We start from the raw sequence: 24,379 nt of genomic DNA on the forward strand, positions 1-24,379 counted from the left end.
TTGTGGTTTGTTCTATTTATAAAGTTGTGAAGATGAACACAATTTTGATTTACTCTTACCAATGATGCTGTAAATTAGAAATATTAATATTTTAATGCTCACAAGTTTGACCTACAGATGTTTTCATCATGACCAATCATGACCACAGAGAATGGGTAAGAGGTTTTTCCAATTCTTTGTACTTCAAGGTGTGATTGTTACAATTGTAATGATCATCTTATAAAATCTAGTTATAGATGGTGGCTGATGAGTTGCTTACCAGTCTAAACTCTGCAGGGATTGGTACTCAGGGATCTTTCGCAGGCTCCTCAATGTCGGTAGGTTCCCTCCTACATGGACTTCACAATCTGCTATAGTTGATGTATTCACACCACATGAAAAAAAATTCAGTTCACAGAGGGGATATGCTTTGAAAAGAACTAAAAAGCCAGGCCTAACTCAAACTATTAGTATATAAAGTATGAAGTTCATGTTGTTGTGCAAAGTAAAACCATTGTAATGGAGCTGTTTCAATGTCTCCATATGCTTCTATTGTAAAGTCATAGGGCAGGTTCAGATTTGGGAGTAGGCAGACTTAACAAGTGTTTGACTGAGGCCTACTAAGAAGAGTATATTGACTTGTAATAATGTTTGCTGTCAAGATGAGTTCTAAATGAAAAATAGGGCCTATGACTTGTCCATCTAGCATAGCAGGAAGTGACATAAGGTTGACATTAAAGGTGAGTAGGTCACTTAAGTCCATCTTCTCAGTATGTAAAGCCAAAACACCCAACATCTACCGTTAAGAGCCTTTAATGTAAAAATCACTGGGTTGAGCTTTAAATCAAAACCCAAGGGATGACTCCAAGAGAAGTTACCATACAGAATCCTGAAGCACAACCTTCTAGAGCCTTCCCTGGGCTAGATCTGTTCAAGGACCATATCAGGGCTCCAAACCATGAGGGCTCAAACTGGCATCTTAAATTGATCCCACCGTGCTTTTTTTGGTGCTGTACTTCACTTTACATCATGATGAATAGCTACAATTGAGGAAAAATGACCAAAGTCAATTTACCCGCTCCCTGGGGCCTAAGAATTTCACGAACACATTTGACAGTTTCTGCAGCAGAACAAACAGGCAGGCTTTTCAAATGTATGACTGGGGCCTACTCAAGCAAATAAGAGTGTACGGACTTGCAATAATTGCTGTGAGGATGAGGTTCAACTGAACACTTGCACCCATAATTTGTCCATCTAGCAGAGCAAAAAGTGACCAAAATTTGACATCAATATGAACCTAGGCTGCTTAAGCCCATCTTCTCAGTAATTAAGGCCAAAACCCCCAACATCTACCGTTAAGAGCCTTTAATGTAAAAATCACTGGGTTGAGCTTTAAATGGCGTCAAAACCCAACGGATGACTCCCAGAGAATTAACCATACAGAATCCTGAAGCACAACCTTCTAGCGCCTTCCCCGGGCTAGATCTGTTCAAGGACCATATCGGGGCTCCAAACCATTAGGGCTCAAACCAGCATCTTACATTGATCCCACGGTGCTTTTTTTATGCTTTACTTCATTTTACATCATGATAAATAGCTACAATTGAGGAAAAATGACCAAAGTCGATTTACCCGCTCCCTGGGGCCTAAGAATTTGACCAAGACGTTCGCCAGTTTCTACAGCATAACTAACAGCCAGGCAGGCTTTGCAAGTGTATGACTGAGGTGTACTCAAACAAATTACAGTTTATATATACTTGCAATTATGATTGCTGTGAAGAGGAGGTCTAACTGAACACAAGAACCCATGACTTGTCCATCTAGCCCAGCAGGAAGTGACATAAGTTTGATATTAAAGGTGAAGAGGTCACTTAAGCCGATCTTCTCAGTATGTAAAGCCAAAACACCCAACATCTACCGTTAAGAGCCTTTAATGTAAAAATAACTGGGTTGAGCTTTAAATGGCATCAAAACCCAAGGGATGACTCCCAGAGACGTTACCATACAGAGTCCTGAAGCACAACCTTCTAGCGCCTTCCCCAGGTTAGATATGTTCAAGGACCATATCGGGGCTCCAAACCATTAGGGCTCAAACCAGCATCTTACATTGATCCTACCGTGCTTTTTTGGTGCTGTACTTCAATTATATCATAATGAATAGCTACAATTGAGGAAAAATGACCAAAGTCAATTTACCCGCTCCCTGCACTGTAAATTGTAATAAGTTCACTTTACTTAAGAAAAGTCAGGAAACCGATTGCCTCAAAATTCCCAAGTTAAGTAGATAACTCATTTTAAGTTGTTAAAGCTGAAAATAACTCTGTTTAGACAACTTAGATAATGGGAGTAAACATAAGTGAAGTTAACTCAAAATCATTAATAAGGTTTACTATGAAATATAAATTCAGACAACTCAGATAATGGCAGTAAACTTGAGTATAGATTACTCAAAATTATTAGTTAGGTTGACTATAAAATGTCAGTTTTGACTACTTAAACTTGTGAGTTATGCTAATTAAGCTGTACTCGTAAAAATAAGTTTTCCTTACAAGTTTAAGCATTCACATTACTAGAAAAATATCAGGAAACCGATTGCCTTGATATGTTCAAGTAAGCTGAACTTAAAGTGATAAGGTATTGAAACAAAGACAGACAACAGTTTAAATGGAAAACAAAGTTTAATAATTTAACCTTTTTTGTCACACATGGAAAAATAGGGTCCAGGTGGTTCTTAAAAGCACAGTCTGTGGGTCAATGGTGGCCCTCAGAGACGTTTCTGGCGACCCACTGAGTAAAGGTGACATGAAATGCATGCATCATATTTGTTCTGGTTCCAATACAGTTTTTAACTAACAGTTAAAACAACCTTTTTTGGCTTGTAGCCCCACAAGTCAAAAAAGGTTGTTACCCCACAAGTCAAAAAAGCTTTACATTTATCTTAACATCAATAATGAACAGCAGATATAGCTCAACTCTGAAAAATAAAATCCCATTTTAACTGAATCACATTCACATTGTGATTACATTCACTCAGTGCATCAGAAGATTTTTGAGTGATTGTATTTTTGGTTTTAGGGCTTTATGTCCAAGTGAGAGAAGCACCCTTTGGATGAAGTCAAAGGTGTTCTTCAGTTGTTGAGGGTACTCCAAATTCAGGGCGTAAGTAAGTCCAAAGAGCAAGCACATTGCATGTGGTAGATTTTCAAGGCCATCCATCACAATTCTTCCTTCCAAAATGATTGCGGTACCTGAAGACTGAAGGTGCAGTGAGTCGAGGGACATCGGTTTGTCCTCAGGAACGATGGTCATGATTCCAATGGGGATGTGAGACATGCCTGGGTCATCGCTGTCCTAAAACCAATAGCAGCAATACAGCCCCAATTACATATCAGATTTCACCTTAATTTTCTATGGCAGAAAACACAAAACAGCCACTAAAAGTAAGCTATATTCTGATATTAGATATTCAAGTAAATATGGCACATGCATAAATAATTAACAGATTGTTTCATTCATTCATGATGATAGGTCATCAGTGCATCAAGAAGGAAGATGCAGGCTGAGTGGAGGAAAAGCAGGCCCGGATAGAATCTAGATTTTGCAAACTGGTGACGAACAGTAAGAACTGCCAAAGTGGCCCCTTCTGAAGAGGACAAGGCACTGTTATTGCAGAATGCATGTTTTTTTTCTGTTATAGCCCTGAATTAAAAGTTGTAATGGGAGTCTAAGGGACAAAAATGTCTGCTATGGGTATAAGTGTGAGGTTTTTTTTTTTTTTTGAAACTACAAAAAAACTAATAATGCATCAAAATCAGTTTTGTTACTAATCTTTGACATATCCAAGGGTCTGATACCACGTAAAAAATCTCTAGCCTCCGATCACTTCTTATATGGAAAATTAGCCTTTTTCTGTCTTTTTTTCCAAAAATCTGGAGCACACTTTATTTAATTGCCAATAAATATTTAGTATTTTTGGAAAGAACAGTGGTTGACTGAAAGATCCGTGAAAAAAAATCTGAAAAAAATATTAATCTGATACATTTTTAGAGAAGTTGTTTTGAGGGGACATTTATGTCCTTAAGGGTAAATTTGTAACTTTTTTGAGAGGGTACCAGAGTGGACATCCTGTGGTGTGGAATAAAAACTCAGTAATAAAGACAACTTACAAAGCATGTCTTGAAAAAGTCTGTGTTTTCATCTCCAAGGATGACAGGAAGGCCACGGAGGACTGCTGTTCTCTTCGCAGTAACATCTGTACTCTGAAAAATCACAAACACATATAACTCCTGTGGTAAAGGACAAGCAATTAATAGCTCTGCATACACAATGGGGTTGTATTTTTTGTTCCCCACATGATAAAAAAAAAAGAATAACTTTGTATCTGAGAAACTTACCTCTGTTGTGACTTGTTGCAGATACTTCTGAAGTTTCTGGCCAACACTTCCCCCCTTGGTCTTGAAAATCTCCAAGAAGCGAGGAGTGTATTTGTCAAGTTCTTTGAAGAATTCTGTGTTCAAGTTTTTGCTTGACAAGCGACAGAACTCTGCCCAAATCTATGGGAAAAGTATGACAAATTAGTATTCAAGATGTCGTCATTATATATTAATATTTTATATACATCTTAAAACATGTTTGGAGGGGATCTTTAAAATCTTAGGACTACTTTTCACTGGCAGGACACTGAAGCTAATTCCGTAAGTTCATTAAAGATATGACAAATAATGAATTACATGAGAACTAAAATGGATAAAAGCGTTTTTTAGGAAGAGTTTTAAATTACCTGAGCCTCTGTAAAGAGTGCTGGCCACCTTTCCATTGTGTCTTTCACTGGAGGCTCCAGGTTCACCAACTCTTGTCTTCTCAAGGCAAAAGTAGAGTCCATGTTTTTGGTTATCAGAGCAGCAGTTGGATGACGTTTCTTCATCTCCTCTACAAGTTCCTTTCGTTTGGACTCCATACTGGTCTCATCTTCACCATCAGGGAAATTGGGTAGGAAATTGATTTCAAATCGTTTGGGTCTTTTGATGCTTCTCTGCGGAGCTTGGCCTTTTCTCTTCCCTTGATTTACGGCCACATCTGTACAGCCAGCTTGACGCAGTTTGGTGCGATAGTTTCCCATTTTGAATTTTAAGCTATTTTTCCAGCCGTTACATCCATTGACAGGGCCTGGCTCAATGAGGCATGGATGTTTTTGAATCAGTGCAGTTGCAACATCATTGAATTCTTCATCGCAGGGATATGCCTTGAAGCTGTAAATTGCCTCTGCAAGTTTTTCAAGTATCTCGTGCTTCATGTCCCTGGGTACTTGCAGGTATGTCTTGTCTCTCATATACAGAAGATTCCCCTGCCGTAGTCTGTATTCGATGTCCACAGGAAAATAAGGAATTTCAAAGGTGTCTGGCCATGGAGACCGAGCAAGAGATGACCGACTTTCAGGGGAGGAAACAGAGAGGAGCTCAGTGTCATCTGTGCTGGCTGTGCTTGGTGTGGGAGTTGGAACCAGAGCAATTACCTTTAGGGTGGGTTTGTCAGGCAGGTCTGTAATGTCAGTGAGGTTGACGAGGGCATTATGAAAATCAGGATCCTCATACTGCAGGGAGAATTTGTACTGAAGTCCCAGCTTCTCCTCAAGCTGTTCAACAAGTGAGTCAAGTGTCTGTGGTTTCCCAAAGAGTGTAATTTTCCTGATGTCATTGTCATGGACAATTATCCTTAGTGTAGTCCTCATCTCCATTGTTGGTTGTGATTCTACAGAGGCTTTAAAAAATACAATAAAAAAATCAGTTTAGCTACTTCATGACACTTGACATCAAAATATTCAGCATCCAATCAGCACAAAATATAATGTCTAAGGGTAACAAATGTCCTGCCCCTGATTCTGTATGCTGCCAGAGGAAAAGGGTCATTCAGATCAGAGAGCATGTTGACAGACATTGATGACACATGACTGCATAGCTCATAAGAACGCAGATGCTCATTATACCATGATGTCATATGTTTGCACAGAAACAAAACATCACTGTTAATGACAAGGATGTTGTGAATTTGCCTAAACTCAGGTAGGCATGAACAAGCACCAACAGACACAATCATATCTGGATTGTATTTGATGCCATCAACGCTCACAGATGATGCTACAAGGACAGTGTTCTGAGATGCATACCTCTGTTTCAACAAGTTCTGAATATTCTCAGGTAAAGATGAAACCAAAGAAAGTGTCACCTTGTCCATTTGGATGGATGGCTTGAAAAATGAGGAGGAGTCTACATGGTATGCCATCATTCTCTGATGCCGGACAGCCAGAGTTTGTGGGACATTTTTGAAGTTTTTTGTGTAGTGTTGTTTGAAGAATTTATGCTTTCCTTCAAAGCGCATTGTCCACATATCTCTGAGCGGCCCATTAATCCTCATCAACTGTGGATAGTGTTCCACAAAATGGTGCTTTGGGCGCAATGTGAAGTGAGGAAATACTGTTAAAAGTAAACCTCTGTGCTCTGAGATCTTTGTATCAAGGAAGTCAAGAGAATCTTCTGTTAGTCTGAATGATGCTGACAGTTCTAAGATGTCCTTCAAAAGCATTAAAATTTCCCATGTTGGATCATTCTCTGGGACATTAAAACCAATCATGAATGGAAGAAGTCTTATGAATGCCCAGTTTTCGTGGCCGTTACCGCCAATCGTACCTCTAGAGGCAAATGTGGCTGGGATAATCTGAGGTTGATCAGTCCTGTCAGTGAATTTGTAGGGAAACTGTTTGATGACTTTGTTCAAGGACTCAAGGGTGATGTACTTCTTGGAGATCAAGTTATTAATGCACAAAGACATCTCAACAGGGATGATACCTTCCAAGAGGTCATGCATTATGTCAGGTGGAAACCCAGTGACAGTGTGGAAATGTTCCAAATTGTCGCTTAAAACACAAGGACCTTTCACACCATACTCTTTCACCAGATTTGGATTCTCTAAAACTTGAGAAACTTGCCTGTCATGATCCTGGCTGGTTCTGCACTCAAATGCTCCTGATCGGACCTCTCTCTGCTGGATGTCACTCCTCTTTACCATGCAAAATCGACAGGGGTGCTCCACCGTGAAACTCTCCTGAAAGCCAGCAAAAGAATGAGCACCCAGGTTATCGGCTGACACATAGAGCACAGTTCCCTTCAAACACTCGCCTGACTGCTCAACATAGACACCATGTTTTTCAAGAGTCACCAGGTCTTGAAGAAGTGGGTGAAGGACAGCTGCATAGCCATGCTGTTTGATTGCACTTGCTCTGCATAATATTGCTAGCTGAATGGAGTGGAGACAGGAGCGATGTTTTGAGGGAAGATTGGCAAGAACCCAATAAATACCACACAGTTTGTGTTTCTTTTTGGAAGTGCCCAGAGGATTGGCTATCTCAAACTCATCAATGTAAAGGCCAAGCACGATCCTTAAGGTCTCAGTCTTAAAAAAATCATTCCCACGATAGTGAGTGCCATCTCTGTAAGTGTTGAATCCATCAACGGTGCACTTGTGTATGAGAATTTTATCTAGAACATCAGCTCTGTTTAATAGTTTTTGTAACATTTTCAGAATTGGCACATAAGAGAGTGATTGTAAGTCTTTTTCAAGCTTGTATTCAACTGGCACGACCATAGGAAATTCTCTCTGAAAATATGAGGCTCTTTTACTGGCTGTGGAGAGTGACTGGCCAGCATCAGTCATTTTCAAGAACAAGTTATTCTCTTTGACAGCATTCATAATTTTTCTCACGACTGAATTGTCACTGACACCATGTTGATTGAGAATTTGCTGAATGGCATTATGCAAAATGGGCTCTGACAGAAGAACAAGCTGATTTAGCTGTTGAATTACCTCCTGTACTGCCATATCAGATAAATGCAAGACTGTCTGCAGTTTAAGAAAGAGTGAGGCTAAATTATGCTCAAGTTGATGTTGTAAGTGATCCAAATTTTCGATTTGAGCTTCTTCTTCATTTTTGTCTTGGTCTGTAGGATCACTAGAAAAATCCTCAACTTCTTGTACATCTTGTGACACATCTGGATCTGAATCCTGAGGTGTGCTGCGCAAGGCAATGTCAGGCTTCAACCGCTTCTGACTGGGAAGCCGATGCTCTTTGCTTTTATGAGCATTAAATATTGAGTAGACATTGCTCTCAAAAATGCAGTTTTCATATGGACACTTCACAGTTTCCTTATTTTTAAGATGTTGGCGCAAATGGGAAAAAAAAGTTAGTTCTGTGCAGGGTTCTTCAAAATTGCAAAGAGGACAATGGAATATCACAGGGATTTCATCAGCTCCACTCATCTGCCCATCATGTACTTCATGGGAGTGATTTCTTGTTAGATGCACTTTTAGGGCATTAAATGACTTGAATGAACACAGACAATCAGTGTGGAGGCATGGAATTGGAGTAGTTCTGGCATAGCTTCCATGTTTTAAGCGGTAGTGCTTGAATAGTTGAGCCCTCTTTTCAGAAGAAAACAAGCAGTACTTACACTTCCAATGCATAGCTAGGTGTCTGCAACCTACAAAAGAAACAACAAAACCAATTAGTTAAACTGTTATTAACTCATAGCACAAGCACATATTAGGGCTGTACAGAATATCATTTTCAGAATGATTTCTTTTTAAAAAAAAACATTTTCAGGAGAAAACAAACAATTGATTAATGCAGAAAATAAAATACTGTACATATTAGTCTATAATGAAAATAGTTGATAGTTGCATCTCTACACTCTTTTATCCAAAAGTTTTTGCTTTCTACTGTTATGAGAAATATGGACTCAATTTCCTATGATGCTTTTGCTTCCTATTCTGACGATGACGATTGGTTATGTGGGCCACAGCTGATAACGCCAATATGCTGTTGTTACACCCCTGAAAAGGCATGAAATAATCACGAGAGTGATAAGTATGGTATTTCCTAAGCAGTACTTTACTAGTATGAATTTACATAAAGATAACAACTTCCAAACAATACGTTTACAGGTAAGTAGAGCGGTAGACACATCTTATTTAAACATCAATACTATTCACAATTTCGACACTAGGTGGAGTACTCGCTTAACAGGATGACGCTGCGTTATTTCAGCGCAAAATATCCTCCACAAAACGTCGGTACAACATACTCAATGTCACATTACCAACCTCTGAAAAACTCCCAAAATTTTATTGTCACGTTTTGTGTGTTCACATTGTTTATGACCCACCACATACCTGAAAAGGGATTAAATAATCACGAGAGTGATAAGTATGGTATTTCCTAAGCAGTGTTTTACTACAATGAGAAAAGTACCGCGAATTTCCCCAGGCAGTGGGTGGAGCCATAACCAATCGATCTCAGAATAACAGTTCTAAGATGCTGTATCGATAACAGACTAACGCAAACATTTTAACAACAACGCAAACACTTTAACAACATTTTATCATTTCTTAACCATGTAAGAGATTTTTAACTGTTTTTAAGACTTTTAGTTTAAATGTATTTATACCTTTATCCTCACTATACAGCTTAACAATGAAAGAACATGAATTTATAATATTTATAACAAAACATCAATGTCTAATATTTTCAACTTGTCACACTGTGTGGTGTGATTTTGCGCAGGTAAACAGAGTTGGCTGAAGCATGACACTCGCCTGGATTACTATGTTTTGAATGGAAATTGTCCAAACTTCTCAGTTAACATTATTTTACTTTCGTGTTCTTTATTATGAAGGGAAAGAGGAAAACTGGTAACTAACATATGTGCTACATATGTGACCAGTAGGTATAAAAAGGAACAACTGTAGTTAAACTAAAAGCATCTCCGCCGTGTTTAAAAAGAATATATAGAAGGAGCCATGGACAACGACAAAGTCATTTTTTGTTTAAGTAAGATGAGAAATGAATTAGGCCTACATGCTGCCGAGTTGAAGAGTGGCCCTGAAAAATCAGCAGAGTTGCTTTTTCAACCGTTAATAAGCGCGCTGTGTTTACTGAAAGTCCAGTTATCTCTAAATGTACAGTTTCCTTACAGAGTTTTGCACGCGTATCGTTACGTGAAGGGTTGGTTAACGTTAGCTTTCACATGCTAACGTTAACTTTAGCTTTCACATGCTAATGTTAACTTTAGCTTTCACATGCTAATTTTAATCTTTACACGTCAGCTAAACATAAAGTTCACCTCCAAATTTGGACTAACGAATAAATTACATGACAAAAATACCGACTATATGTTTGCTACGTATAAAACCAGTTAAACTTACCGTAACACTACGCAGCAACCGTCTCTCATGTCTCTTCCCGCTTAATGAGGTTTGACTGCCTCAACTTGTCGTCAGTGAGCACCTGCGCAACGAGAGATGCCGAATGCTGCCGAGAGATGCCGAGTTTCTCCGGGTTTTGCAGACGCTTCTTGCTCACTCATACTTCTAAGTATAGGTAACTTGCAGCTGACAAGTTTGTTTACTTGCCTCAGTAGAAAGTTGTCTTTACTAAATTTAAGTGAGGAGAGTCAACAGAGTAAGCTGAAATGAGTTAGGCGCACTTTTTATTATAAGTAAGATATACAATTACATTTTACAGTGTGGGGCCTAAGAATTTGACCAACACATTTGACAGTTTCTGCAGCAGAACAAACAGGCAGGCTTTGCAAGTGGGGCCTACTCAAGCAAATAAGAGTGTATGGACTTGCAATAATTGCTGCGAAGAGGAGGTGTAACTGAACACAAGAACCCATGAATTGTTCATTTAGCACAGAGGGAAGTGACATAATTTTGACATCAAAGGTGAGGAGGTCACTTAAGCCCATCTTCTCAGTATGTAAAGCCAAAACACCCAACATCTACCCATAAGAGCCTTTAATGTAAAAATCACTGGGTTGAGCTTTAAATGGCGTCAAAACCCAAGGGATGACTCCCAGAGAATTTACCATACAGAATCCTGAAGCACAACCTTGTAGCACCTTCTCCAGGCTAGTTCTGTCGAAGGGCCATATATGAGCTACAAACCACCAAGTGTCTTGCTCTGATCACACTGTTCTATTTTGGAGGTATGATTCCATTGACATGATAATAAATACCTACGAGTGTTTAAAGATCACCAAAATCGATTTGCCCACTCCCTGAGGCTGAATAATTTGACCAAGACGTTGGCCAGTTTCTACAGCATAACTAAAAGGCAGGCAGGCTTTGCAAGTGTACGACTGAGGTGTACTCAACCAAATGAGAGTATATATACTTGCAATTATGATTGCTGTGAAGAGGAGGTCTAACTGAACACAAGAACCCATGACTTGTCCATCTAGCACAGCAGGAAGTGACATACATTTGACATTAAAGGTGAAGAGGTCACTAAAGTCCATCTTCTCAGTATGTAAAGCCAAAACACCCAACATCTACCGTTAAGAGCCTTTAATGTAAAAATCACTGGGTTGAGCTTTAAATGGCGTCAAAACCCAAGGGATGACTCCCAGAGAAGTTACCATACAGAATCCTGAAGCACAACCTTCTAGCGCCTTCCTCGGGCTAGATCTGTTCAAGGACCATATCGGGGCTCCAAACAATGAGTGATCAAACCAGCATCTTACAATGATCCCACTGTGCTTTTTTGGTGCTGTACTTCAATTACATCATGATGAATAGCTACAATTGAGGAAAAATGACCAAAGTTGATTTACCCACTCCCTGGGGCCTAAGAATTTGACCAACACATTTGCCGTGAGTGTATGGACTTGCTATAATTGCTGTGAGGATAAGGTTCAACTGAACACTGATCTGCTCAGTTGATCACCAAACCATATCTTTTGTTATTGTTCCCACACTGATCGTGAACTCTAATTGGCGTCTAACCAGTTGACATCAGATCATCCATCTTTGGCCTTATAATTCTCGTAGATATCCTCTGTGAAATCACTATTGTGATTTAGTCTATGTGTGATGTATGAGTGATGGATAACATGATATTGCAAACAAATGGTGACAATGAAACAATATGATATTTCTGGATATAGTTACGACTGTGACACTACTGTCATAATAATATCTTTCATTATGATGCATAGAGTACATAGGGTATATGAAACAATTCGTGTGTCCAAATATGTATGGGAGCAAAAAACCTGCATTAGGAAAATTCCCCCATGGTCCCTTTCCCCACAGGCGACCGACTTTACAAGTCACATTTTGAATTGTGCAACACAACATGTTCTTATCATGACTCAAACAATGGATAATGAGATAATCTGGCTATTGATCAGACAACAAAAACATTAATTACCCAAAACTTCCTCTAGTTCTTATTGGTTACATGAATGCATATGTTTGTATATAAACCTATAAGTGCACTTGTATGCTCATTTCATAAATGTTAATCACTACGTAATTGTTAATCGAGTACACTGCTGATTACAAAACATTGGTGATAACATATGCATAATTCGGTGTGGTGCGTTAACGTTTAGTCCATTGAGTCCATCAACAGGTAACACAGTTCATGTCCCCCCTGTTGGGGCTCCCATCCATTCTGTCATTTTCCTTACACCTGTTCCTCGAATTCTGGTTCGTCCTCAGAACCATCCGCAATGTCCAGATCGTTTCTCCAGTTGTGACCTTGAGTTTTCTCTCCAATTTGAACTTGAATTTAAGAGGTCTATAATTCACTCTTAGGTAGGAGTTATACACAGATATTATAATTTGCTAGATTATTTTTCATACAGGTGGCTGAGAATCTGATTGATCAATGACCTTGGGTCCTTCAGTGAAGTCAAGTTCATTTTCTGTACTAGTGGGTTCGTGATGTGACACTCTTCCATAGATATTTTTTATTACTAGTGCGGGTACTATTGGGTTGGGGTTTTCCACAGTTAAGGGTAAATGCCGCCCAAAGACCTCACCATGGCATTTCCGAAATTACAGCAGAGCATACGGATTGCCTATGTATCCCCTTAGTTTCTCAGTCTGTGGTCATCCATCGCAACACTACGGGGGTTCGGAGACCGGTTTCTTCACAATAACACATGCATCTGGGATCCAACTAGCCCCGCTGTTAATTTTCTCTCTCGCTTGTCCAAACACCTTGACTGATCAGACAGACTGCCAGATATATCCAATCAGCCAAATTGGGGTTGATGCATCTATGCTACTCGAGCCGTCTCAACACCTTCTGCGTTTAACCACGGCACACACAACTTTTCTGGCAGAACCTGCGCGCGTAGGTTTTTTTCTTCCACCCGAGACCTGTGTCTCCTTCTACTCCTCACCACACTCCTTCTCTTCCAACAGTATTTAATTACTTTTAGCTTCAATATTCTTAAATCATTAATTAATTTCGAGTGCATCCATAAACAGCTGAAAGCTCAACCACCGCCCCCACAGCAAGTGCGCTGATGTAGGTTTAATTTTAACCTACCTATACTGCAGTATTTCTCAGCGACCTTGGAGTGGGATGCGCCAGTCTCCTTCCCAACCTAGGATCCAACCTCGATCACGTCGGTCACCAATTTTGTTGTGGCGAGTGGTGATTTGTCCACTTAGCACAGCAGAAAGTGATCCAACTGATGTATTACTGAACACTGGGGCCTATGATGGTCTCAAAACCTAAGGGATGACTCCCGGAGAAATTACCATACAGAAAACTGAAGACCAACCTTCTAGCTTCTTCCCCAGGCTAGTTCTGTTCAAGGACCACATAGGGGCCACAATCCATTTGGAGGGCCACGTTTTGCCCCTGTGGCCCACCTGGTTCCCCTATGGGCCATCTGAGGCCTTTGGGATCCCTGGTAATCAACTCACAATTCCTTAATGTGACTCTTATGTTTGGGATTACTGAGGACAACCTGGGTCCCTTGGGGACCCTGGCTATCAACTCAGATGTCCTTAATTTGAACCTTACATTTGGGGCCCCCAGGGGGGCACTCGGGGCCCCTGGGGGACATCTTCAGTTCCACAGGGACCAGCTCAGGCTCTTGGGAACCATGACAGTCTAATCATGTTTCCTTTACATTATTCAAAAAATTTGTGTCCTCAATGACCCATCTGGGACCCCCAGGGGCCACATTTACAATTGATAGAGAACCCACAAAGCTATCAAATGCATTTAGCAGTGAGGCCCCTTCAAGTCTTTGGTTAGGATTCTTAGGGTCTAATGGTGACTATTTGGGTGCCTACTGAGAATCTGGATCACTAGGTTCTATTTTAGCGCCACCTGGATGCAGAAAAAGCAACAACACTTCTATCTCTTAAAACCCAATCCTGGGTCTGCCATGTTGGGCTATACAGATTTCCTGGAATGTTGGACGCAATACACACACATGGATGTCAGAGACTCCGAAAAAAATGTTGGAATTCGATTTTAACTTCTCCGTATAAGCGTTACAAAAAACCCAACTTCTAAGTACAAACCCCTAACCCTAACCCTAACCAAAAACAGAGGGTGATCCAGTGTGAACTTTAGGAATAATTTAGCCTTTTTTTCTCCAGAAAAATAAATAACAAACAACATGTATGTATATACATTTAGGTGTGTGCATGTGTGTATATATATACACATATATGTATATATGCATATACAATATGGAATTAGTCGCTAATAATAAATAAATAAATAAATAAATAAACAATTTAAAACCCAGGGGGGTTTACCGTATAGGAGTTAATGTGGAGGTAATAAATAAATTATTTAATTGATGGATAAATATACATATTATTATTACAGAAATACTCAATAAATACATAAATATCACTATTAATAAATACTTAATAAATATATAAAGATCTCTATTAATAAATACTCAATAAATAAATAAATATATCCATTAATTAATTCCATATCATACAAATAGATTAAAAATAGCAGATAGGGGTGGACAAACGATTTAAAAGTAAGAGGATTTCATGAGGAATAAATATATTAAAAACCGGAAGAAATGGAAAATGAAAAGGATGTTTTTATTCTTATTCTTGTTTTTGTTTAATACTCATGTGTCTTTCTTTTTCCGTTAAAAACGATTTTTGTGAATGGAATTAAAATAACTATTCTTTTTCTTTTTTTATATTTTTTTATTGAATGTTTAAAATGGATGTTCGATTATTAATTAAGGTTCAAGTTCATGATAACGGACATCCGGTTTTGAAAAGTCGTCTCTCATCTGAGGCGATCGGTGCACCGGGGTGGAGTGCAATGGCGGGCGGCTGGCCGGCAGGGGCGACAGAGGGAGAGAAGGGAGTTCCCGACTTCCGCTCCCGCCCCTCTTGACAGGAGCGCGGAAATTTCAAACTTTACTGTCTCCTTGAGCTAGCCGTTGACAGCCACGGACCGACAGCACTCCACCGAGGGTTTTGTCACCGATCACCGTCAAAACAAAGTTTGTATTGCCTGAAGAAGGTCTGATCAGTGACCGAAACGTAGCAGTGTATTAGTGTGTGTTTTATTATATGTTCTGTGTAAATAAAATATATCGTTTTTTGAAAAAAAGAAAAATCCCCCTCTTTTTTCAAAAGTAAACAGTTAGAATAGCTTTTTTTCGCCTCACCCGGAGGTCCGTTTTTTGTTAAACATATTTATTTAATCCTCCTTTTTCTTTTTTATCATAATTTTTATTATTAAAAACACACACACATATGCACTTTCACGAGAGAGACGACGGCTGGACGATGGTCCGACGCGGACGCAGGCAGCCACGCTCGGGAAACAGAGCACCCCAGCGCTCCGGCTCCCCCCGCAGATACGACCACCAACCACGGAGCTATGCTTCCGTGGTGAGACATGGACGATCCAGACGGGATGGATACGAGGGATCGCGGCACTTTCAGCGATTCACCGCGGCCAGAACAACAGGGCGGGATCACCTCACTCATCGGGCTGATGAGCAGCGGACCGGCAGCGGAGGGCGGCGACAAGACGCCAGATCCACTACGCCCACGAGCAGCAAATCGACAACGGCGGAAGACGGCAGGACCGCCAGATCCACTACGCTCGCGAGCAGCGGTATGATAACAGCGGGCGACGGCGGGACAACCAGGTTGGATATGGGCCTGGACAGCGGACCCTGGACGGCCACCACCGCTCACAGCCACAACCACAGGGGCATTACGGACCCCCCCAGCCCATCCACAAGGTACATTCAAATGATCCGGACTTTAATTCAAAAGTCCGGATCATTCATAACATTATTAAAGCGGCCCACCATCTAAAAAATGTGTCGGCGGAGAAACCACCCCCAACCATTGGCCGTATGACTGCAACTCTGAGCGAGTTCATTAAACCTGCCTCCCCGACGGACGCCACCAGCCTGCTGCTGGTGGGGAACGCGAAAAACTGGGAGTACACCACCCTCCTAGTTCTCAGAGAACATTACATGGTCATGCTGGAAACTGAAATTAATGAACTGGCCAGTTTTGCCAATCAGGACTGGAGAGGTCCGTTCCAGATTGTGTAGAAGGTTTTATATTAATCTGTTTGCTTTAATAAAACAATGTGTATATTGTTGATGTAATCATAATATGCTTATAACTAAGTGATTTTTTCATAAAATTTGCTGTGCAAGAAGAAGAGACAGACTGAACTTATGATATTGTTTGAAGGCCACAACTCCCTATATGGCAGACATCCCGGAAAAGAAGTAAGACAGAAAACGAGGAATAGAGTAGGGTATTGTCTCTCTTTGTGTGAATCTCTCACAGAGCCACCAGCACGAGGGCTGTCCCGCGTAGGAGTCTCAGATAACACGAGGTGAAACAAAACAGAGAACACGTGGAGGAGCAAAGCAAGGAGACAGCGGCATGGACTGATAAGAGAATCAACCCACATTGTATTATTTTTTCTGTGTAAGACTATGAAAAGACTGGGTCAGGGAGAGGTAGGCAGTCAGACTTCATGAACTGGCGCAACTGCATGTTGTGGTCAGGGAGAGAAAGTTTGGCCCAGAGCTCTGTAACGATCTCCTTTTTCTAATGCTTTATTGCTGTTAGCTTTAATAAATACTGGGATTTGAACTTTGAAAGAGTGTCCTGTTTCCTTCATCAAACCAACACGCGAGTTCAGGAGACGTACTCAACAGTTTGGTGACCCCGACGTGATGAAGGCAGGATTTTAATCGTTTTTGGGACCAATTTGAAAGTTTAAGTTTGTTTTACTCTGACACAGACAACCCGGACACAGAAACAGCGATCGAGGCCTCACATTAAAGGGTAAGCAGACACCTGTTTGAACGAAGAGCTGCGCATTGAACATTTCTAAAATGTAACGCTGTGCTATGTGTCTACATTGTCTGTAAAACGGCGGTGAGCCAGGGAAAAGAGATCGTTGATACCGCGGTGGAGGAAGGGTCCCGAGGCTGCTAGAGCCTGCCTTAGGTGCCTCCTGGGAGATTGATAAAGCAACCCACCAGGGCTTTATAGTCTGATGAGGAGGGAATCTCCCTAGGTGAATAGAATTTGGCATTTAAAATAGTTTTACTGAAGTTGGCTGTAGCTAAATTCCCTGAGGTGAGTCCGGAACTCTTATGCCTGGCAAGGACGCTCATGTGACGTGACACTCTACAGGTGTACTTAGAACCGTATGTGACAACGGTCCGGGGCATTAAAAGGGTTTGGTTCGGGGGCACCAGGAGAGGGCCGAGATACTTAAATGGTGAGGCCGTAAATGTAAGCCGAGATACTTAAATGGTGAGGCAGAATAAGGGTTAGAGTCCCATTGTTAAAGGGTTGGAGGCCCAGGGTTAATAGCCCTAAAGTCCCCGGAACTCGCTATTAAGAGTGGAGTAAGTAGGTCGGTTAAAGGATCAAGGAAGCGAGTGTGAAGCGGTAATCCAGGACAGTTAATCGCAGGAGTGTTTATTTTTTGTTATTACTCCGTGAGGAGGGTGAGCTCGTATTCCTAAGCTACTGTAAGAAATTTCATATTGAAGGTATCCGGTAGTGATCCAAGAGACTGAAGATATGGGGTTAGAGTCCATTGGTGTGATTTTTGTGGGAAAAATTTTGGGGTGGTAGTTACGACAGTGTCTCAACTGTGCTGCATTGAGTGTCTGAATTGTAAAACGTGTGGAGGAAACTTAACAGTGCTAACGTAATCCACACGCCTCACTGCAAAAGGGAGGACAGTTCATTGGGTCAGTTGCTCGGGTGTATGCAATACAAACTGACTGGCTCTATTGCAGCACAAAGTTGATTGGGTCAGTTGCTCGGGTGTTATGCCATACAAACTGACTGGCTGTTGAGGGGAGAAATACAGAATCATCGAAATTCATCTGGATCTGCTGAAGAGGGTGAGTAATGCACAATTGAAAAGGTAAGTGCAGATAACCATCGACTGAAGGCAGATTCACATCGCACACACAAACATGGAAGGGGAATTTGACAGAGAGTGCGAGGAGGTTGGGGGGTGTGGTCCCCGGCTAGGGATTTTGGCTCAAGAGCAAGGATTAGTGGAGAAATGGAAGAAAGTTAAGAAGCAGGTTGTCAGTGGTGAAGTTGGAGAAAAGAGACAGAAGTTGAGCCAAAAGTGTGATGAGTTGTGGAAAGAGCTACAGGCTGATGAGAAGAAATTAGACGAGGGCACTAAGTGTGGAATACTTTACATGTTTTCTAATCTTGAAACGGAGGCTAGAAAAGAACATTTCTAAAATGTAACGCTGTGCTATGTGTCTACATTGTCTGTAAAACGGCGGTGAGCCAGGGAAAAGAGATCGTTGATACCGCGGTGGAGGAAGGGTCCCGAGGCTGCTAGAGCCTGCCTGAGGTGCCTCCTGGGAGATTGATAAAGCAACCCACCAGGGCTTTATAGTCTGATGAGGAGGGAATCTCCCTAGGTGAATAGAATTTGGCATTTAAAATAGTTTTACTGAAGTTGGCTGTAGCTAAATTCCCTGAGGTGAGTCCGGAACTCTTATGCCTGGCAAGGACGCTCATGTGACGTGACACTCTACAGGTGTACTTAGAACCGTATGTGACAACGGTCCGGGGCATTAAAAGGGTTTGGTTCGGGGGCACCAGGAGAGGGCCGAGATACTTAAATGGTTAGGCCGTAAATGTAAGCCGAGATACTTAAATGGTGAGGCAGAATAAGGGTTAGAGTCCCATTGTTAAAGGGTTGGAGGCCCAGGGTTAATAGCCCTAAAGTCCCCGGAACTCGCTATTAAGAGACAGTAGTGGAGTAAGTAGGTCGGTTAAAGGATCAAGGAAGCGAGTGTGAACAGCATGAGAATAAGGTACCCAGTGTGTTTCAGAAGACGGCATGGACAAAAGAGAAAAAACAGAAAGATAAACGGAGAGCACTAATACATCAGATCACCCTAACATGTCTCGCTCTTTTTCCGGGGCCTGAACAGCTTGGCAAGGCAGTGGAAGCTAAGAAAAACAGCTTAACTGTGCCACCTGTCAGACCCTCTGCACCATTGTATCCCCAACTGCCAGCACCCCCACCACCTTATCAAATGCCACAGGTAGAGGTACGAGGCATAGTTGATGTGAAGGAAATAAATGAGGGAGAAAGAGAGGAATTGTTAGAAGAACTAACTAAGACAGGATTAAATGAACTACTACAACTTAAAGAACAAATAGTGGCGTCTGAACAGCAGTTGGAAGAGATGAGGGAAAGGTCTAGATTGCACAACACTCAACATGAGAGACTGATGGCCTCACTGAGGGAGTCTAGAAAAGACAGGTCACACGGAGATCAGACCCACAGGTCACCCCTCTCCAGCACACCCCACTTGTCAGGAACACCGATGACCAGGAAAAGTGTTAAACTCACACCTAAAGCAGGAGAGGGAGGCAGTGCAGCTTTTAGCACCATGATGCAGAGGGAGGGGACATCAGCTGGGGCCTCAGCCAGGGTTTCATCGAGCACAGAGACAGAGGAGGAGATATGTAAGTTAGAGGAGCAGGTACAAGCTATACACGAGTCTTTCGATCAGGTTTGTTTAAACCAAGCACAGAGGTCATTTGTAGAGGATAGAGAGCTACAGGATGATGTTTCAGGGGGAGAAGTGGGAGAAGCACCTTGCTCACCACGTTAAAAATTTTAAGCTTAAGGCTGATGCTGAAAATACTGAAACCCAAGCTGCTCAGTCTCAATGGTTGAAACTACAACTAGATTCTGCACGCAAACAGCATAACATTGATAAGAAACAGAGGCAGATGGTGCAGCAGCAGCCCGCAGCCAATGACACGCCAGATTTATATTCGGCCCCTGAGTGGGCTCCTCAGCCAACACCTCATCAGCATCAAATGGTAGGCATGAGTGGGGGAGCTATGGGTGGACGTGGGCGCATGAGCAGGTACAGCGGTAGCTATCCTGGGTGGCCACGTGGTCGTGGATTCCATGGACAGTATCAGAGAGACTATGATTACAACAGATGCCATATCTGTCACCAGAGAGGACACTGGGCTAAAGAATGTCAACAGCAGCCACGACAGCAAATGAGAGGGCCTATGCAAAACCCACCACAAGGGCCAGAGCCTTTTATGGCACCGAATGGAGGAACTGCACCCGGGGGACAATTTCCTGTGGTGTATCATCCTCATCAACATTGACGGGGCCTGAGAACACCTGATCATGTAGGGTTGGCAGATCCCTACATGACTGCAACTGTGGATAATGAAGAAATGCCTTTTTTAGTGGACACTGGTGCTAGATACTCCACTATCACCTCTGAAATGCCTTCCACCGCTCTCTCCAAAGACTCAGTGCATGTTGTTGGTTTCTCGGGGAAAAATGAAGCTCTGCCCCTCACCAGACCGCTACCAGTCAGTGTAGCTGGTCAGAAGTTTTGTCATCAGTTTGTGAACTCTGAAGCTTGTCCAGTTAATCTAATGGGTAGGGACCTACTCATTAAGTGTGGAGCCTCGGTGCTATGCAGCCCGGATGGGCTGATTGTCACGTTCCCCAATGGTTTCACTACGAACTGTTCCATCCCCTCTCTGTCTGCCTCCTCACATATGATGCTCGCTGCTGACAACACTCCGCCTGCCACTCTATGGGCTGACATCTATTGGGGGCTTATTGCAGCTGAAGGCCCTCATGCAGGCGGTATAACATCATTATTCACTCAGTGGCGCCCTTGGTTACAGGCTCTGCATCCCTTTGCTCCTCCCTGCGACCCCTATCATGTTACATTGTTTTATGACAGGGACAATACAGAAGTTTATCTGCAGGCTTTTTATGCGGAACTTGAAGGCAGAAGTTGGCAGATTAACTCGGATTCTATTTTGATAGGGCCAGAGGGTGTGGCTGCTGCTGTACAACTGTCTCCTGAGCAAATGGCATGGTATGAAATGGGCTCTGAAGCCGTTCCACATATCACTCTCATGGTCCATACTGAACATCAGGCTAAAGATTTAGGTCCAATGTGCAAAAGACTGTTAACCGTCACGGACTGGGTGCCCACCCAGATTCCTAGTCTGTCTTATTCTTGTAGTGAAAAATCATACAAAATAAAGCACGCCACCAGAGATGTTGCTCTGTTAGAACACAGACAGAGACAGCGTTTTCACGGCAGAGAGAAAACAGATCATGAGCAGGCGGAGGCTATGCTCTCTCAATTACCAGCATCACTTTGGTCACAAGGAGCTACAGACGTAGGTTTTTGTTCAACCATTGAGCCAGTCACGTTCACACACAGCGCTTTAGAGCCAATCTGGCAACCACAATATCCACATAAACCTGAGGCTGAGAGTGGCATACAGGACACTATTGATGGTTTGTTGTAGACAGGAGTGTTGGAGGCTTCCTCCTCTAACTGGAACACACCTATTCTTCCTGTAGAAAAGAGAGGGACAGGTAAATACCGCATGGCACATGACTTGAGGCGCATTAACACTATCACAACCACTCCCACAGTTCCAGTTCCTAATCCATATACAGCTATGTGTTCATTAACTCCTCAACATCAATGGTTTTCATGTATTGACCTAGCTAACGCCTTTTTCTGTTTGCCGCTTGCTGATGAACTACGAGACGTTTTTTCTTTCACTTATAGGAGAAGAAAGCTCAGATATACCAGATTGCCGCAAGGCTTCGTTTTGTCTCCTGGCATTTTCAATCATGTTCTCAGACAGTTGTTAGAGGGCTTACAGCTCCCCCAAGGTGTAATTCTCATTCAGTATGTTGATGATCTTTTGCTGGCTGCGCCCACCCCCACTTCCTGTTTGGAGGCAACACGTGACCTTCTCTTCCAGCTGCATAGGGTAGGATTCAAAGTCTCTAAGAGGAAACTACAATGTTGCAGACAGTCAGTAACATTTCTAGGGAGAATAGTTTCAGCCACAGGCACATCCATCTCAGGTTCACGTCGTTCCTCCATTTTGCAACACTCTAGGCCACGTACTGTGAAAGACATGTTATCATTTCTAGGTCTGGCAGGGTTTAGCAGACATTTTGTCCCTCAATTCTGTGAGCTCACCTCCCCTTTGCGTGCTCTCGTTAATCAGCAGGGTATGCGTAATCTCAAGGCCGCTCTGACCTGGTCTACGGAAGCAGAAGCGGCTTTCATTCGTTTGAAACAAACACTGGCACAGGCAGCTGATCTTGCAGTTCCAGAATACAAAGAACCCTTTTTCCTGGATGTTTCTGTAAAAGATAAAACTGCAGATGGTGTGCTTTTCCAGAAAAAAGGGGGAGGTAGACAGGTGTTGACATATGCTAGTGTAACACTGGATCCCACAGAAACTAGACATCCTCCATGCACAAGACATGCAGCAGGGGTAGCTAAGATCATACAGCACACATAGTGATGGGACATGCACTGACAGTATTAACAACACACAGTATTGTTGCATATGTAAACTCAGCATCATTCACCATGACATCACTGAGGCAGAATAGGCTAGAGAAGTTGTTAGGAGCAGCACACATCACTTACACCCATGAAGGAATCAATATGGCGGATAACATGGGAGAAGGGACACCACATTGTTGTGAGGAGAGAGTAGAAAGAGATGACAAGGTTAGGCCAGATTTAACATCCAAACCACTACAGGAAGCACAGGAAGAGCTATTCACTGATGGATGCTGTTTCAGACACCCAGAGAAGGGACTCCAAGCGGCCTATGCAGTTGTGAGTCAATCACCACACAACAACATGAGGACAGTAACAGCTCAGAAAATGGAAGGGAGTTTCAGCTCAGTTAGCTGAATTGAAAGCAGTCATAGCAGCTCTAGAAGAGTCAGCAGGCAGAGTAGTTAACATCTACACTGACTCAGCTTATGTGGCAGGTGCGGTGCATGTGGAGTTGGGACAATGGAAAAGAGCCGGCTTTATAACAACAGCAGGAACACCTATTAAGCACGAGAAAGAAATGCAACAATTAGCCGAAGCATTAATGAAACCAGCAAAAGTTGCAGTGATAAAATGCAAGGGACATGATAAAGCAGACACATTCATGGCTAAGGGGAATAACGAGGCTGATAGAGTAGCCAAACAGACAGCAGGTTATCTACCACAGTACATGATGATGCAGGCAGAGGTGACAGTGCAGGATATCCTTCCGAAGTGCGATGTAAATATGTTAATAAAGGAACAAGAAAAGGCATCTCCATATGACATATCAGTATGGAGAGAGAGAGGCGCAACCAGAGAGGGTGAGATATGGAGAGCTGCAGATGGCAGACCAGTTCTCCCACCCGGTATGGTCAGTGCAGTATTAGAGGAAGCACATGGTCTCACACACTTTGGAAAGAAACAAATGGAGAGAAATCTCACACACTGGTGGCATCCTTACCTTCCGTCTATGATAGAAAATCATGTGAAAGAATGTAATGTATGCAATATATATAATGTAAAAAGCACGTTGAAACCACACGAGGGAAAGTTCCCTCTGCCCAAACTACCAGGTCAGGAAATAGTGATTGATTACACTGACATGATAGACAGAGTGAGAGGGTACAGATTTCTTTTGGTAGCAGTGGATGCATACACTGGCTGGCCTGAAGCAGTACCTACAAAAAATGAAGACGCTAAATCAGTAGTTAAGTTTTTGATTAACCACTACATACCCTGTCATGGGTTTCCACAGAAAATCAGATCAGATAATGGCACACACTTCAAAAACAAAGACCTCCAAGAGGTCGAGAGGGCTCTAGGCCTTAAACATGCATTTGGGACAGTATACCATCCTCAGTCACAAGGAAAGGTAGAAAGAATGAACAGAAATTTGAAAGATAAACTGGCGAAAGTGTGTGCCCAGACCAAATTGTCCTGGGTGGATGCTCTTCCTGTAGCATTAATGAGCATCAGAAGTGGGGTAAACAGAATTACAGGTTTCACTCCTTTTGAGCTCATGAGAGGGCAACAGTTCCCAGGACCAGGAGCAGGAGGAATACAGACTGATGTAAAAGAGGTGTTGGGTTACAAACCCTACTTTAAACAACTAACGGCTCTCATTTCAGCTTTTTCCACTCAGGTTCAGGACA

The 24,379-nt window shown here is 42.2% G+C and overlaps 1 protein-coding gene across 1 annotated transcript; it reads right to left on the minus strand.

Moving 5' to 3' along the window:
* Positions 1-2,653: 2,653 nt before the first annotated feature.
* Positions 2,654-9,375, minus strand: LOC130164860 (uncharacterized). Its single transcript, XM_056369852.1, has 5 exons — positions 6,962-9,375; positions 4,760-5,736; positions 4,374-4,532; positions 4,146-4,238; positions 2,654-3,330 (listed from the first exon to the last, which is right to left on the minus strand). Exons 1-2 carry the CDS (start codon positions 8,491-8,493, stop codon positions 5,676-5,678), a joined length of 1,593 nt encoding a protein of 530 aa, XP_056225827.1. The 5' UTR covers positions 8,494-9,375; the 3' UTR covers positions 2,654-3,330; positions 4,146-4,238; positions 4,374-4,532; positions 4,760-5,675.
* Positions 9,376-24,379: the final 15,004 nt, after the last annotated feature.

The sequence above is a fragment of the Seriola aureovittata genome, chromosome 3, assembly GCF_021018895.1.
Source record: "Seriola aureovittata isolate HTS-2021-v1 ecotype China chromosome 3, ASM2101889v1, whole genome shotgun sequence".
Taxonomy (NCBI): domain Eukaryota; kingdom Metazoa; phylum Chordata; class Actinopteri; order Carangiformes; family Carangidae; genus Seriola; species Seriola aureovittata.

Excerpts from the sequence above, each read along its gene's own strand:
- LOC130164860 (XM_056369852.1), bottom strand. The coding sequence starts at position 8,493 with ATGCATTGGAAGTGTAAGTACTGCTTGTTTTCTTCTGAAAAGAGGGCT. Across the intron at positions 5,737-6,961 it reads ACCAGCCAGGATCATGACAG|CCTCTGTAGAATCACAACCA; the intron begins GCAAGTTTCTCA and ends TATTTTTTAAAG.